Genomic DNA, 18,300 nt, shown 5'->3' on the forward strand with positions numbered 1-18,300 from the left:
GGCTGCCGCATTCTATACCAATTGTAATTTCTGGAATACCTATAAAGGCAGCCCCATGTAGAGTGCATTACAGTAGTCAAGCTTGGAGGTTTCCAGCATATGTACCACTATTTTAAGGTCTTTTACGTCCAGAAATGGATGTAGCTGACGTATTGGCCAAAGCTGATCCAAAGTGCTCCTGGCCACTGCCTCAACCTGAGAAACCAGGAAAAGCTTTGGGTTCAGGAGCACTCCCAAGCTATGTACCTGATCTTTCAGGGGGAATGTAACCCCATCAAGAACAGGCATCTCCAAATCATCTCTTGGGTCCTGACCCCCCCACAGTCAGTACCTCTGTCTTATTTGGATTCAACCTCAGTTTGTTATCCTTCATCCAGCCGATTGCTGCCTCCAGGCAGGCATTTAGAGAAGATATGCCACTTCCTGATGAGGTTGACATGGAGAAATAGATTTGGGTCTCATCAGCATATTGATAACACCTAGCACAAAACCTCTTGATTTCAAATAATGATTTCAAATAAATCTGTGTACAGATTTGTTTGTTGTATTTAATATATTTATATGCCACCCAAAACCCGTGTCTGGAGGTAGTTTACAGTAAAACAGAACAAGTTAAAACATTAAAACAATTTAACATTTTTAAATGTTAAAATCTGTGTCTCATTACAAGTCTGAGTGAAGAAATGTGTCTTAACCTTTTGAAAGTCATCTGAGATGAGGAGGCTCTTATTTCAGCAAAGAGCCTTCCAAAGCCTTGGGGCAGCAGTGGAGATGGCCTGTCCCTGAGTAGCCACCAGACGAGCTGGTGACAAGTGCAGATGGATCTCCCCAGATGATCTCAATAGGCAGTAGGGCTCATAACAAATAAGTGTTCTCTTGAATACCCTAGACCTAAACTGTTTAGGGCTTTATAGGTTATAGCCAGCACCTTGTATTTTGCCTAGAAACATATTGGTAGCCAGAGCTGTTCTTTTAGTATAGGTGTAATTAATGTGGTCTCTTTGAGATGACCCAGAGATCAACCAAGCTGCTGCATTTTGCACCAATTGCAGTTTCCAGGCTACATACAAAGGCAGCCCTACATAGAGCACATCACAGTAATCAAGACTGGAGGTTACCAGCATATGCACTACTGTTCTGAGGTCATTTATCTCAAGAAATGGATACAGCTAGCAGGTTTGGATTCAGAAGCACTCCCAGACTGTTCCTTCTGGGGGAGTGTAACTCCATCCAGGACAGGCAGATTGAAGTTGTTTTCTGAGTTCTGACCCTGCACAATAGGCATATCTGTCTTACTTGGATTGTCTGTTATTCCTCATCCAGCCCACCACTGCCTGCAGACAGGCATTTAAGGAGGTTATGCTTTCTCCTGATGTTGTTGACATGAAGAAACAAATTTGGGTGTCATCAGCATACTGATAATGCCCTGCACCAAATATGAGGATCTCTCCCAGCTGTTTCATGTGGATGTTAAAAAGCATTGGCAGCAGCATGGAACCTTGTGGGACTCCATACTGGCGTTTTTGTTTTTGAAAGCAATGGTCTACAAGCAACACCATCTGGAATCTGCATGAGAGACGGGAGTGGAACCACTCCTACCAGTGCCACTCAGTCCCACCTTCCTCAGACGACCCAGAAGGATATCATTGTCAATGGTATCAAAAGCCACCAAGAGATCCTAAAGGACCAACTGAGGCACACTCCCCTCTGTCAGTTCCTAATAGGAGATCATCCATCAGGCCGATGAAGGCAGCCTCCACCTCCTAGCCCATGTGAAAGCCAGATTGAAATGGATCTAGATAATCTATTTCGTCCAAAAACATCTGGAGCTGAAAGCCAACTCTCAATTACTTGCCCAACCATGGAAGATTGGAGACGGGCCTGTAATGGCTTAACTCTGAAGGGTCCAGTGTAGACTTCTTCAAAAGAGCTCTAATAACTGTCTCCTTAAGAACCGGAAGGCATTCTCCCCTCCCTCAAAGAATCGTTTATGTCTATTTGGCCTCCTGCAATAACCTCTCTATCGGAGAGTATAAGCCTCTACCTATTTATAGTATAAACCCAATAACATATGTTTGCTTTTAGGAAGACCCTCAAGATGCACCTGTTTTCTCAGGCTTTTGACTGAAACGTTAAACTTTAAATTTGTTTTTATTTCATGAGATTGTTTTAACTCATTATTCTGTGAAATTGTTTTAACTGTTTTATTTGTTGTTTTTAAATTGTCTGCACCGCCTAGAGATGCACATATCAGGTGGTATATAAATAAATAAACCAGGTCGGACAGGGATCAAGAGAACACATGGTAGGCCACATTGCTCCAAGCAGCTTGTCCACATCCTCGGGAGTCAAACCAAAAGTGATCCAAGCTCACCATATAAGAGGAGTTGCTGGACTCCTCCACTATAGATTCTGTGATAAATGTGGAGTTAGGTTGGCCTGAATAAGAGATTTTATTCACAAAATCTCATTAAAATGTCACAATGGGTAACTGATGGCTCCAGGTTCAGGGAAGGAGGGGCATGTATTAGTCCTCTCACAACCCTCGTTTGTTTGTTTGTTCGATTTATATACCGCCCTTCTAAATATGGCTCAGGGCGGTTTACACAGAGAAATAATACATAAATAAGATGGATCCCTGTCCCAAAGGGCAAGATAGACTCCAGCAACAGTCACTGGAGGTACTGTGCTGGGGGTGAATAGGACCTTGACAGTTCTGCTAGATGTGAGCTTGCAGATGCAATTCAGGCAGCAAAAAATATCTTTGCCATATGTTTTGCCAGAGTATAGGTCTTCAAATGTTCTCTATGTGAACATGTTCTGTTGGAGTAGAGTCTTTCTCCACTTGCACTCCAGTCGTCTACCTTGCTGCTTCAGCTCTTGTAATCCTTCTGAGTACCACAGAGCCAATTTGGAAGTGGGTCAGAGAGGACGCTTAGGAGCAATCATGTGTACTGCCCTGGTGAGTTTGCTGTTCTGATTCTCCACCAGGGTGTCAACAGGATCACTGGCAGTGCCAACACAAAATCCTTCAAAGTCTTCTTGGAATCGTATTGAATCCAATAACCTTTTCAAGCAGACCATTATAATAGGTCCCTCACTCCTATAGAGGTGGGATGTGTTTGCAAGTCCAACCTTAACCAGATGGCAGTCCGGAAATCACAGTAGTCCCCATGCATGGGACACCACCCTGTTGAGTAAAAGACCAAATCGATGCCTGTACACATGTACACGTCTGTGTGAATGACTGTACATGTATTCATTTTCAAAGTGAACCTGAATGCAGATCCTTTCAAAAACAGGATACAGTTAAGAAATTTACATAGTGCCTGAATAACTGTACATGCATACTCTGTGCATTGTACATCTGTTGAACAGAATGTGTGAATAGGGTTAATGTCTTTTATCATTTTAAAGGCTGAGACATTTATTGTGGTTCATGCTTTTGTGGACCCAAATCTGCTTTGTCTGCTTTGCAAATGCATGAAATGGTCGACCATGTGGGTACCCTGAGAAGAGGGAGAGAGAACCTTCTTAAGGGGGGAAAGAGAATTCTCCTGCACTGCTCGAGGTTTTGCCCCTTGCTTTGTCAAAAAACTCTGCTTCTTCGACGTAGTCTCTGTGCTTTACACGAATGGGCTTTGCGCCTGCGCAGAGACCACATCGGAGCTTCCAAGCTAGAGTTCTTAACTTTTGGTGGTAACCCCGCCCGCTTGATATATAGGCGGCTGCGTGGGCTTCCCTTTCCAGCCTTTCTTCGTCCGTGATCGAAGACACATCGCTGAGCAACTCCTTGCTAGATCTTTGTTAAGTACTGCTTTATCACCTTTCCCCCTATATTTTTGTTCAGTACTCCCCTTTGTTAGTGTTTTTATTTCTTCCCTGGTACACCTCCCTCAAAGTTTCCTTTTCCGTCCCGTTGTGGCCATCGGGCCCGGCGTGCTATGGCTTCTTTGCCTCTGTTTTTCTTCGGTACCTTCTTCGGCCTATGGCAAAGACTACAAACTTTAAGCAGTGTGGTCACTGCAAATCTAAAATCCCTTCGACCGATGGCCACAAACTCTGCCTTTTCTGCCTGGGTGAAACCCATAAAGTTGGCTCTTGTCTGCATTGTGTGGCCTTTACCAAGCAGGCGCACAAAAATTGGGCCTCTCGGCTTTGTTCTTAGCTTTGGGAACAAGCGTTCAAGGGTACGGGCTCGGACAAACTGTCCACTATGCAGGCCTCGTCCAGTGCCTCTCCTGCAGCCTGGGGCTTACAGCTCATTTTGTTTCCTCCGGGAGTCTCGGCAACCACTCCCAAGGTGAATATACCAGTCGATCCCGTGGCTCGGGCTTTGACGTCAGTACCGAGGAGTTTGGTGGCAGTGTCTATTTCGATGGCAGCATTGATTGAGCCACGCTCTGTCCAGCCAGCCAAAAAGAAAAAGAGAAAGGACCGTTGCGCTCCCTCCGAACCACCAACAAAGAAGCAGAAGTCGACACACGATACCAAATGTCGATCCTGTACTTTACAAACAGAGACTATTTTAGATACCGAAGTGTTCTATGGTTCTAGTCCTCACGATCCTGTATATGAGTCCAAGCACAACTCTGAACCCGAGGAACTCCCTCTGGAGCAACCATGCTGCTGGGCCAATAGGGACCTCGAAACTGCTCTGGATGAGTGCTATGCCAGGCAAGTGGAGGAAGAGGCGGACTATTTCTATACTCATCAGGAGGTTCACCAACGCCATCGGGCCTCAACCGCCGTGGAGCCACCCCTTCGGCGTTCTGCATCTCCTTGCCTTTCGGTACCGGCTTACTCGACTTCAGCTTTGACCCCGAATCCGCTTTCAGGACCAACAACTCTTCCACCTCCACCCCGAACTACATCTCTCTTACCACCACGGGTTCCACCTAGAAATTCGCCTGTACAGGCAGCTACGGCCACCACTGCCCCGGACTCCAGACCAGCTCCTCGGCTCCGAATCCGCCCGCTTCCACCTCCAGTTTCAACCGACTCATCAGATTCGTCCTCGGATGAGGAGGGTCCAGAGTCATCCTTATCCAACAGAATATCATCGGGCTCCTCGCCTCCTTCTCTGCTGTTGGATCCTAGGCCTAATTCTCCATCAGAAGATTTCTGAATTTACACAGACATTGTCTCGCATATGGCGGCTTCCTTGGGAGTCCAACTCTCTCAGGGGGATAAATCCGAACCTGACCCCCTATTCCAGTTGATCGAAGATTATGCCTGTCCATCGGTATCGCTCCCATTGAACCCGTCTATTCTCAAGGTGGCCAAGGTCTCTTGGACCAAGCCTTCCTCTCTTCCCCAAACATCTAAGTGGCTTGACTCCTTCTACAAGGTTCACGCCTTGACGGATCAGGACGACTCCTTCCTGAAACACCCGTCTACTGATTCTATTGTGCAGTCTTCCATCTCAAAATTCCTCCACCCCACCCGACAAAGAAGGAAAGAAATTTGGAAGGCATTTGTATTCTATTGCCTCTTTATTAGCAAGAATTATAAATTACCAGGCCTACTACGCCAGATACCAGTCTCTTCTCTGGGACCATATTGCCCCCTTTCTAGATCATCTCCCTGAAGAACAGCAGGGCCCCGCCAAAGTTTTTCTCTGTGAGGCCACGCAGGTCTCCAAACAAGAACTCCATGCAATTCACCACTGCATGGAAGGGGCCGCTAAGGTGATGGCGACCTCTGTCGCCACGCCTGGCTCCGATCCTCTGGCCTCATGCCCGACGCTAGATCCAGGGTGGAAGATCTCCCTTTTGATGGCTCCTCCCTATTCGGAGAGAAAAAAGATGATACTCTTCAAAAGTTGCCAAAACTTCGTAACACGGCCGGTTCCATGGGTTTTCAGCAGTCCACATCCCGTCATTATAAACCGCAAAAATGGCAGCAGCAACCATACTCCTCCAAACACCAAGACTATCAACCTCAAGACAAGTCCTTTCGTTCCGCCAGGTACCAGCCTTATAGAAAGCGTACACACTTTGCCGGATCCAAACTACAGCAGCGATCCAAAGGATCTCAGCCCCCAGCCAAAAGACAATGACTTGCACCCTCCTCCCCGCTGGGGCACCAGACTCTCTCCTTTCATTCCCACCTGGGAAAATATCACCACGGACTCCTGGGCGCTGACCATCGTGAGGGTCAGTTGTGCTATAGAATTTGCATCCACCCCCCGCCCCCCATACAACCCTCCATTACCCACTCCACCTACCCCAGCTCTCTTGGCGGAAGTCGACTCTCTACTCTCAAAATTTGTAATAGAATTGGTTCACACTTACCAATTTCACACCCTTCCCTTCAGACTGGCATCCGCATCCCGGGTGTTCACCAAATGCATGGCCCTGGTGGTGGCAGCCCTGCAATAACAGAACATTCAAATTCTTCCGTACCTCAACGACTGGCTCGTGGTAGCCAACAACCCGCAGTCTCTACTCACAGACCTTCACAGGGTCATCAACCTCCAGGTGAACTACAAAAAATCGAAGCTCACCCCAATAGAATTTCTGGGAATCCTCTTCGACTCCATGCAGTCAAAAATTTTCTTGCCTCAGCCCAGAACTCAGGCCATCCTGGACTTATCATCCCACCTCCTCTACCACCCACGTCAGTCAGCGCAAACAATTCAGTGCCTATTGGGGCACATGGTTTCCACCACCTACATCCTCCCTCACGCCCACCTATGGGCCAGGACTCTTCAACACTGGTTCCTTTCAGTGTTCTCTCCACACGAGGACTCTCTCACCAGCACCCTAACAATCCCGCCTCAGGTCTTGCACTCCCTGCTGTGGTGGATGGACTCGGTCAACCTCTGTGTCGGCTCCACCTTCCAGCCCCCGCATCCCGCCCTTCCTCACCACGGATGCATCCATGGATGGTTGGGGTACCCACACCAACAATCACAACATCCACGGCATCTGGTCCCCGACCGAAGCTACCCACCACATCAATTATCTCAAGCTGTTAGCCATCTTCAAGGCCTTAAGAGCCTCCCTCCCCCTGATACGGGGCTCCCACGTCCTCGTCCAGATGGACAATACTATCACCAAAGCTTACCTGAACAGACAGGGCGGGACCTCCTCCAGCTCCCTGGCCATGGAAATGTGGCTCTGGTGCATTCGCCACGGTGTCACACCCCTGGCGGTCCATATACAGGGCCAAGACAACGTCACGGCGAACAGGCTAAGCAGGACTCAAACAACATCACACGAATGGCAACTACATCCCCCCATGCTCCGCTCCCTCTTCTGCCGCTGGTTCTTCCCAGAAATAGACCTCTTCGCGTCAGAGGCGAATGCGCAATGCCACCAGTATTGCTCCAGGTCCGGGATCAGACTCAATTCCCTGGGGGACACTTTTGCCATGACTTGGATGGGACTCCTAGTCTATGCCTTCCCTCCAATTCCTCTACTTCCTCGAGTCCTTAGAAGATCTCCCAGGACCGCCTGCATTGCATACTCATTGCCCCATGGTGGCCCAGGAGGCCCTGGTTTCTCTGACTCCTTTGCCTATCCAACCATCGTTACCACCGCTTCCCACACATCCCTCACCACCTCTCCCTGCAGGGCGGTCACCTTCTCCATCCAGATCTACAGCGCCTCCATCTCACAGCTTGGCACATAGTCCCAACCTGCCCGCAGACCTGCAACAAATAGTCCAGGCCTCGCATAAACCCTGTACTGTCTCCCGCTACTCCCACAAGTGGACACGCTTTCAGGACTTTCTAAAAGACAAGGCGACTCCTATACACTCCGTCTCTGTAGAACACGTTTGTTCATATTTGCTGTCCCTCAAGGAGGCCGGACTTAAGATGCCTTCCTTGCAGGTTCACCTCGCAGCCATAGTGGCTAACTCTCCGTCCTCCACACCATCGTGGTTCCAACACCCTACTGTCAAGTGTTTCCTTAAATGGCTCACTCACCTCTATCCAGACCCGCCAGTCATGTCCCCGGCTTGGGGCCTGACCTTGGTTCTCTCCTCCCTCATGTACCCTCCCTTTGAACCCATGGCTATGATTTCTCTCGACCTTCTTTCCTGTAAAAGTAGCCTTCCTCACGGCCATCACCTCGGCCAGGTGGGTCAGTGAACTTGGGGCACTTAGAGTTGACCCTCCATATTTAATTTTCCACAAAGAAAAAGCCGTCCTTAGGCCAGACATTACCTTCCTACCGAAGGTAGCCACCTCGTTTCACCGCTCTCAACTGATCTCCTTACCTGCATTCTTCGCCAAGCCGTCGACTGAGGCTGAACGACGTCTCCATACTCTGGATGTTCGTAGGGTGCTCGCCTTCTATGTCGACTGCACCTCTGCCCTTCGCACCTCCAACTCTCTCTTCGTACTCCACTCTGGACCTAACAGAGGCAAGAAGGCTTCTACACAGACTATATCCAGAAGGGTGGTCCGCACCATCTCCCTAGCATACCAGATTTCCAAGAAGCCTCTCCCGTCCTCCATCAGGGCACATTCAACGAGAGCGGTCGCGGCTTCTACTGCCTTTGACAGGTCTATTCCATTGGACATCATCTGCCAGGCAGCTACATGGGCGTCAAAGCACTCATTCGTACAACACTACGCCCTGGATGTCCAAGACAGAAAAGACACAGCGTTTGGCAGGGCGGTGCTACAATCCATCTTCGCCTGATCCCTTCTCCAGGTGAGCATGGCACAGGTGCAGCTTGCTATGCGCCCATTCGTGTAAAGCACAGAGACCATGTCGAAGAACGACAGGTTGCTTACCTCTAACTTGGGTTCTTCCAGTGGTCATCTGTGCTCTTACACACCCTCCCATTCTCCCCTCTTCTCGTGTCTTTTCTGCTAGTCTCTTTCAGAATGCGGACTCAGAAGACTGGAGAGGGAAGCCTACGCAGCCACCTATATACCGAGGGGATGGGGTTACCGCCAAAAGTTAAGAACTCTAGCAGGCGCAAAGCCCATTCGTGTAAGAGCACAGATGACCACTAGAAGAACCCTTACAGGTAAGCAACCTGTAGATCTTCTCTGGGTGTACTTCATGCATCTGGTGAAGTACTGTGGCCCACAAGTTTATGCCACAATGCATTTCTTAGTCTTTAAGGTGCCACAAGATGACTTGTGTTTGCTGCAGCAGATTAATATGGCTACCTCTTTGAAATTAGTTTAACATTATTGTTTCATGGGTATGAAGCTTCTGAAGTATAACAGTGATGAAATATTTGGGAAAACAAATTGACAGTATAGTATCTTTCAGATTAGACTTGGCTTTTGCTTCTAAGCATTTGTTTTTCCCACTTCTACAAAGCATTCATATGACATATGAACTGGTAGTTTTATTGGTTTATGTGCATTTTAGAAAGGAGTCATCTAGGGGTATCAAACTCAGTCTGGTGGTGGATTTGATTCTGGCTGGACTTGATCCTGATGCACCTCCCAAGGGTTGCGCTGGCTTCTGTTGCCTTGTGCCTGCCTCCCACCACCTTCTGTCCTTCTCCCTCTTTCTCTCACTCTCTTCCTCCCTCACACTGCCATTTAAACTAGCTGAAAGCACTACTTTTACCATTGAATATGCTTGGAGAACATTTAAATAATTTCGTAGTTTTGAAGAAATTTTGAATATCATACTTCCCAATGACCTGCAGAAGAAATTTTGCATACACAATCTTTCCACTGAAATTAGCTGAATGCATGACTTCTTACACCAAATATGCTTAGGGAAAACTTAACATTTTTTTTTAGAAGAAATTCTGAACATAACCATCATATTTTAACTACTATTGTTCCCAACAGATTTAACAGTCAGTAATTAGATCAATAATTCCAAAGCAGCATCATGCCTAAAGAAAAACAAAACCTCTCTTCCCTCTTTACCCTCCACTCACCCGTTTCCCCTGTCCTCTCCCCCTTCTCTCATTTTTCCTCCTCTCCTCGTCCCCCACTTGCCAAGAGAAAACGTGCTTCTCACTGTCCTCTGTCTCCCTCCTCCATCTTTCTCTCCCCTCTTCCTCTCCTGGGCTACCACTTCACGCGCTGAAGAGCCCGCCATGAGGATGCTGGGGAAAGGAGCATGGCAGTGGCAAGAGAAAGGAAGCAACTGGTGGCTTCCGCATGGGTGCATGGGCTGGCAGAGGGAGATAAATGGTGGTGGTGTTGGTGGTGAAAAAGGAAGCTGGTCAATAAAGAGACATGCCACTGCTTTGGCACATGGCTGTGGGGAAGAAATGTAATGGCTTCTCCTGGGACTGCTTCAGGCGGGCCTGTCAGTTGAGCTCTGTGGACCTGATCCAGGCTGGCAGTTTTGACACTCTGGCTCTACAGCACTGGGCCAGGGAACTGATTTTTCAGGAAGTTCATTCCGTTATGGGTAGTAAATGAAAAATAGTGGTGTGAGGGCAAATGTTGGGTGGGGGGATGACTTAAGCTGCCATTCAGTACACAATTTACTAGAAGGAAGGTCATCTGAACACAATAGGAGCTTCTTTTGAATAAGTATGTCTAGGATTACTATGCTTCACGTTCCAATTGATATCAAAGCAGTGTAGTTTGATACTACATGTTTATTATGCAACAAGTTGAGCTACACCAGGTTGGGACATAATGCTAACTGAACAAAGAGGGACCTTTTAAAAGTGGTAATTCTCTTTATATTTAGATGGGGGAGAGCAACTGCCCCTATCCAACTCCAGCACAGCATTTTTCGGGTGGTTGCTGCTGGAGCCTACCTTATGTTTCTTTTTAGATTGTGGGCCCTCTTGGGACAGGGAGCCATCTTTATGCCTCTATGTAAAGCACTTTGAGCACATTTGTTGAAAAGTGGTACATAAATGTGTTGTAGTAGTGATGCTAACCATAGTTTGGTGCTACAAGAAGGAAATCAGTGGGCTTACAACTCCCTTCTTTCCCTGCATGTGGTGATTCACTCTCTCGTTTGCAGGTTTAGATGAAATGGCAAATACTGGTTTGCTTCCAACCAGGAAAGGGTAGGAGGAATGACTTGTTGCATGTAAGGGAAGAGAGAGCACATGAGCCTGATTCTTGGGGCACACAATTCTGAGCTTGATATTTCCACTGTGATCAATCTTGCTTCATTAGACCACCTGAAACGTGCTACTCTTAAACTTTCACAGATGGGCTTTCTTCCACTGATCCCAGTTCTGATTGGAATGCACCAGCAGAGGAATGGGGAAACTGGGTAGAAGAAGAAAAAGCTCCTTCCATTCCACAGCTTGAAGAAGTATTATCTGAAGCTCAAAAGGTAACTGTCAGACATGTGGAGTTATATGGACCACTAGTCTGACCCAAAATGGTAGTTCTTACATGATGCAAGGAGAAACAGGTTATGAGATGAAGACTAACTTCCATAGACAACTGCCGCTTTCTTCCCTTTCAGTCTAAGTTCAGCTTCTGCTGAGCAAAGTGAACATAACCCTGGTCATTTGAGGTGTATGCTGCTTCTTCCAGTGTCAGTTGCAATAGGTTTGAAAACTAGAACTATATTTGTAATTATGTGACCATAGAAGCTGTGATGCTGAAAACTGAATTCTGACAAGTTTCCATTGGGGGGAAAAAACAACTGGTGTCTGTGTTTGTGTTAGGCTTCAGATGATGAGAAGGAGAAGGCAGAACCAACTCTGCAAAACACTGCAAGTGGTAAATCAAAAAAGAAGAAGAAGAAGAAGAAGAAGCAGGGAGAAGAGGCTAGCTCTCCTGTACAGGTAAGACAGAATATGCATTCACTTTTGAAAAGCAATTTGTTTTGTGCTGACATTGGTCAATAATTTTGATCACTTGTGGTCATGACTATATTTCTACTTTTTACCTTGGTGTGCAGAAGGCTTAAACGTGGACTTATTGGTACAGAATAAGTTTCTCTTAACTCTTCGTAGCCACAGCATATAACCTCTTTGTCATGTTTACCACAGGGACTAAATGGGGCTCAGCTATTTTAGATTTAGTTCTGACTGATAAGAACTGGTGAAGGATATTAAACATTACATTCATTATCCTAAACAAAGAGAAAAGAGCAATAGGATTGAGGCTGGTTTTTAGAAAAGAGAGGTTTTTTAATTCTGCTTTCTTATAGAGGTAAACTCCACTCTGATTTAATCTTGGATCAGAATTGCTTGCAGGATGGGAAATGGTGGTTCAAGTTTGGTTATGCCTTGTTTTCTCTCCTCTTGGTAGGATGCTGAAGACCTGGATAGAGATGCTGGAGAAGAGTTTCCAGAAGATACCTCAAAAGTTCAACAAGAGGAGACAGCTTTCTCTTTAAAGACCATCAGCACTAGTGAACAAGCTGAGGTATAAATAAATAGAACTAGGTGAACATTAGACATACATTCAGTACTTATACAATCAACTGAAGGAATCAAAAGGCCATATAGTTGAATTGCTGTTCTTAGGGCCCATTTCCACAGTACGCTGTAAGCAAAAGTCAGGGGCATTACAGAAGAATGGCTGCAGAGTTATATGGATCTAACTCAAACAAGTGAATACACTGTTTTCCCCTGTTCCAGTTGAAGGCAGAAAATTCCAGAGCTTTTCACATAATGAAGTATATTTGCTGTCTTATGCTTTGTACACACGTGGACAAATGTGTTGGTACCCCTCCACAAAAAAGAACCCACAATTGTCTCTGAAGTAACTTGAAACTGACAAATTTGTCACCCATCATTGTTCATTTCTCATTTAATAAAATCAGACTTTGCTTTAGAGTTTTGATGCAACAGAATATGTCAAATAATAACACAAGTGAAAATGGCATGGACCCTTAATGTAATATTTTGTTGCACAACCTGTAGAGGCAATCACTGCAAACAAGCGATTCCTGTAGCTCTCAATGAGACTTCTGCACCTGTCAACAGGTAGTTTGGCCCACTCTTCCTGAGCAAACTGCTCCAGCTGTGTCAGGTTTGAAGGGTGCCTTCTCCAGACTACATGTTTCAGTTCTTTCCATAGATGTTCAATAGGATTCAAATCAGGGCTCATAGAAGGCCACTTCAGAATAGTTCAGTATTTTGTTCTTAGCCATTCTTGAGTGCTTTTAACTTGTGTTTTAGGTCATGATCCTGTTGGAGGATCCATGACCTGCGACTGAGACAGAGCTTTCTGACACTGAGCAGTACGTTTCGCTCCAGAATGTCTTGATAGTCTTGAGATTTCATTGTTCCCTGCACAGACTCAAGGCACGCCGTGCCAGACGCAGCAAAGCAGCCCCAAAACATAACCGGGCCTCCTCCATGTTTCACAGTAGGTATGGTGCTGTTTGCTTTGAAAGCTTAATTTTTTTTGTTTGTGGACATAGAGCTGATGTGGTTTGCCAAAAAGTTCCAGTTTTGTCTCATCTGTCCAAAGGACATTCTCCCAGAAGCATTGTGGTTTGTCAATATGCGTTTGAGCAAATTCCGTTCCAGCTTTTTAATGTTTTTCTTTCCACAGTGGAGTCCTCCTTGGTCTTCTTCCATTGAGCCCACTGTCACTCAAAAAGCAACGGATGGTGGCATCAGACACTGATGGACCTTGACCTTGGAGTTCAGCTTGTATCTCTTTGGAAGTTGTCCTTGGCTTTTTGTCTACCATTCTCACTATCCTTCTGCCCATTCTGGGGTCAGTTTTCCTCTTGCGGCCGCATCCAGGGAGGTTGGCTACAGTCCCATGGACCTTGATCTTCTTAATAATATTTGCAGCTGTTGTCACAGGAACATCAAACTGCTTGGAGATGGTCTTATAGCCTTTGCCTTTAACATGCTTGTCTATCATTTCTTTCTGATCTCCTCAGACAACTCTCTCCTTTGCTTTCTCTGCTCCATGTTCATTGTGGGACACACGATGATACCAAACAGCAGAGTGACTACTTTTCTCCATTTAAATAGGCTGAATGAGTGATTTCACAATTGAAGAGATGTGTGATACTAATTAAAGAAAACAGCTAATTTGAAAAATCACTCTAATCCAGTTATTTATGAGCTTTTCTAGGGGTACCAGCAAATGTGTCCAGGCCACTTTAGAATATCTTTGTAGAATATGTAATACTTTATCTCTTTTCACACTTGCTTTGCTTTACTTGATGATATATCAAAGGCATGCAGGTATACATGGGACAATTGCTTTTCATTTAATCACTTTTCAGGAGGCATAAAACACTTTTTCCATGAGCTGTAAGGGTACCAACAAATTTGTCCACGTGTATATATGCGATAATATGCTGTAGTAGAAGCTGTATAAGTATACTTTTTTTTATAGAAGCGTTTTTTCTCAAGTACTCATCTTTAATTATTGTTAATGCAATATCTTTAGAAACTGAACCCACAAACCTAGCAGGGTATTCCCTGAATAGGAAGTTTGAACACCCTGAAATTTCCTGATATAATTTACAGCTAATCTAAATATTGAGCTATGTAAAATAAATTAATCTGAGGTGCAATCCATGGCAAATGGCAAAGCTAGTTAATCTTGTAGCAGCATGTGCGTTCATAGGCAAGAGCCTTCTTTGTCACACTTCTCTAAAATAGACCCTTACTTATAAAGCTTTTTTCTTTAGGAGTCTGTTCTTAAACAACTTTTCAATTTCATTCATAAGTGTTATGCAGGTTGGTTCTCTAGCTGCAGGTGCATTTTCTGACCATAATCTCAGGAAAATGCTTCATATAACTAACCAGTTAATTGATATATGTAGTTGCACAGTTGTGTACTACCTTAAGGTTCATTCATTTGGGGAGAATCAAATGTTAAAAGGAGAGTGGTTGGCTGAAATGATTACATATAGGTTTCTCAGTGCTATATGTTAGAACTATACAGCAGTTTTGAGTCAAATGAAAGATTTTTAAAAGTTTGGTTGCATCTTTTAGCATGCTGTTAAACTTGTTTGTTGAAGGGTTTCCAAAAAGTCATTATTTGATCAGTAACTTTGATCTTTGTGATGATCCATGTTCCCTCACAATGTCTGTTCTGCACAGTAGCCCTGGGGGAAGATGACCAAGCTCCTAGGAGGCACTCTTCGGCTCCGCCAAATAGCATGTGTAGTGCGACTGTCAATTTCAGCAGAAGAGCACCTCTCCCAGTTCCTTCGCGACACCCACGCTGCTCAGTTTGGAAGGTTTTTGCTCTGTTTTCTCCTCGTTCCCTGCATTTTTCAACCAGTTGTTTGGCTTTGACTTGGACTGGTTTCAGTTATCCCTCTCTGGCTTATTCTTTGGCATACATTTGGACTTGTCCTGCTGAGCCACTTTAGTCTCCTATGTGGTTAAGACTCTTCCATTGACCACCACAACCATGTCTTTAGTGTCAGTGATGTCTTTACTTAACCAACCAGCACTGAAGCCTCCATCTCCACTACTGGCTGAGTTTTCTCCTGCCCATACCATATTGGGGGCATCTGCAGAAGTCCACCACTCCACACAGCACTAGTGCTTGTTCTGGACTCCGAAAACAAGTTTATTGGTGCCCTCTTGGACTCTCATTCAAAAAGGGCATATCTGCCACAGGAAAGGAAAGATACCACCATCACTACTCTGACAAATGTTTTGCTACACAACCCGAACCAATGTGTTCGGGCAGTTCAAAGGCTTCTGGGCCTCCTGGCATTGTGTACTTCCACAGTTCCTTTCGTGTGCCTTTTGAATGCAGAAATGCATTCATGCATTCAAATGCAGCAGCATCTGGTGGGTCACTGTGAGAAACAGGATGCTGGACTAGATGGGCCTTGGGCCTGATCCAGCAGGGCTGTTCTTATGTTCTTAAATGTCAACTGTGGTTTCTCTCTGAGTTTAGACCAGCCTTTGACAATCCAAACAAATGGCTGACCATACCGCCTGCTGTCCTGAGGTCACTTTGTTACTGGACCAACCCATCCTTCCTGGAACAAAGCATGCCAATTCCCTCTGTCACTCTGACAGACACCTCCCTGGAATGCTGGGGCTCCCATTGCAAGGGACTACATACTCAAGACGCTTGGACCACTCAACAGAAACTTCTTTATATAAACTACTTGGAACTTCTGGCTGTCCTTCTGTGATCGTTCTTACCTCTCTTGGTACTGCACGGTTCAGGTCCTATGAGACAGCACCACAGCAATAGTGTACCTGAATCTCCAGTAGCATACCAGGAACCCCCAATGTCCCAGTCTCCATGCAGTCTCTCTTATCGTTGATGGTCCTGGAGTATAGACCACTTCATCCACCCAGTGGCACTGTACATCAAGGGGTCAGAGAATGTCCTCATGGATGCACTGAGCAGAGATCTCACCCCGAATTGACAACACAAGTTGGAGATGAACAAAGATGTCCTGAGTGACCTTTTTCATTCTTGGGGGATTCCAAGGATGTTCGCCATGCCAGAGAACAAAGTGTGTGTTCTGTACTGCTCTTGGGCGGACATAGAGGGCTGCTCCCTAAGCGATGCCTTCCAGATGTCCTGGTCCACTCACCTCTGTTAGCTATTCCCATTTCCTCTTCTTTCCAAGGTATTCAGCAAGCTCCTGCAGGATCACACCTTGGCCATGACAAGCTTGATTCCTCTCACTGCTATGCCTACCTTAAGGGGATCTTCCACTGCTGTCTGTCACAATGTTGGGACCTGCTGTCTCGAAAATGGAACTGCTTGTTCCATTCCAGCCTAGGAACACTGACAGCGTGGAAGATCAACTCTTAAGTATGATTCTTCTGAACGAGCAAAAAGCATCTACTCACAAGAACTTATTTATTTTATTTATTTATTCAATTTCTATGCCACCCTTCCAAAAAAGGCTCAGGGCGGTTTACACAGAGAAATAATAAATAAGATTTATCCCTGTCCCCAAAGGGCTCACAATCTAAAAAGAAACATATGATAGACACCAGAAACGATCACTAGAGGTACTGTGCTGAGGGTGGATAGGGCCAGTTACTCTCCCACTGCTAAATAAAGAGAATCACCACATTAAAAGATGCCTCTTTGTCAAGTTAGCAGGGGCAAGAATTGCATGTCTAAATGGACATGGTTTACCTATTCCTCTGTTTCCAAGGGCTTTGACCCTTTTTCAGCCACGATTTGCCAGCTGGTTCTGTATCTCACTGGCCTAAAGCCGTCAGGACTCTCTAAAACATCTCTAACAGTCCATTCTCTGATGCCTGGAGCCGAGGACATCTCTCAATGATGTAGAGAATAAGCGTTGGGAAAGTGTGGACGCAGGGTTATCCTGATAATCTGACCACTCACCCTCTTCCTTGTCATTTGGATCCAACGGAAGACTAGGAAGAATACCAGGGATTGACACAGAAAGGGGACTCAGTACTGTAATAGGAGATGGAACAACAGGAGCTAGGACTGTAATTGGAGTAGTACCTGTATCTTGAATTGGAGACACTGGATCACTAGGCTGGATTGGTTCATTTGGAGGCAGTGGGGGTTACTAGGTGTAATATCGGGGGACTCCCCCCCCAGACCCCTCAGATGAGTGACCACCTCCTCCTAAATCAATCACTTCCTATGGATGAGATTTATACAGCCTATTTTCATTAGTATGCTTCTTCTTGTGCCTGGCTTTCTTGGGTATCTGAAAGACTGACTCCTCAGAGGAGTAGGGTGAGATGGGATGATCCTTGCCCCTTTTTCTGGATTTCTCCCCCCCTTTAACAATCTCCTTAACTAACAATCTGTAGGGTCCGCACAGTTTGGGAGTCATTTAAGGGAGGTCCCTGGCTAGCCGCGACAAGGAGGGATCTCCCTGGTCCTGATGAAGGTTCTCTCTGCCCAGAAGTATTTTGCAGTCATCTGGGTCTGGATCCAGCTCCCTGGCAGTCAGTGGAAGATGCGCAGCTTCGGTTAGTGGTGGTTCCAGTTTCCTGCCGAAACTGATGAGCCGCCATTTGCAGGACCACTAGATGTAACAGTGTCAGCAATGGCTTGTATTTGCTCTGACTCAGTCGGTATAGGTGGGAGTGAGACCAAGGTCTGGCCCACGCTAACCGGCTCCGTCTCTCCCCTTGCTCCTGTGGAGCTTCTCGTCACGCGAGCCAACGTGGAAGGACCCGGTGCGGTGCCCTTGCTCACGGAGGCAGAGGGGCCCGATCCGGCATCCCTTTGTAGTATTACCGTCATCATGTGCAGCCGTTAAGGGTGCAGTCGGTAATGGTGGCGATATTGGTGGGAAACCCGGTGCTCTGGTGGCAAACGGGAAGCCTGTGGTTTTTTCCCCTCTGGGGACTAAAGTTCGCCTGATAGCCTGGTGCCGCTCCATAGGTGTAGAAGGAGCAGAAGAGCAAACAAACCATCGGGGAGGATTATAAAGGCGAGGGGAGAGATGAGCGAGATAAAGAGAGCAATGCAAACTATCT

The 18,300-nt window shown here is 46.1% G+C and overlaps 1 protein-coding gene across 2 annotated transcripts in view; it reads left to right on the top strand.

Moving 5' to 3' along the window:
- Positions 1 to 18,300, top strand: part of MTDH (metadherin) — a 53,848-nt gene that overhangs the window by 28,893 nt on the left and 6,655 nt on the right. For both annotated transcript variants that reach the window (XM_053246320.1, XM_053246319.1), the window contains exons 9-11: positions 11,116 to 11,243; positions 11,584 to 11,703; positions 12,173 to 12,289. In XM_053246320.1, the coding sequence (XP_053102295.1) occupies positions 11,116 to 11,243; positions 11,584 to 11,703; positions 12,173 to 12,289 (365 nt within the window). The remainder of the gene's footprint in view (positions 1 to 11,115; positions 11,244 to 11,583; positions 11,704 to 12,172; positions 12,290 to 18,300) is intronic.

The sequence above is a fragment of the Hemicordylus capensis genome, chromosome 4 (genome assembly GCF_027244095.1).
Source record: "Hemicordylus capensis ecotype Gifberg chromosome 4, rHemCap1.1.pri, whole genome shotgun sequence".
Classification (NCBI taxonomy): Eukaryota; Metazoa; Chordata; class Lepidosauria; order Squamata; family Cordylidae; genus Hemicordylus; species Hemicordylus capensis.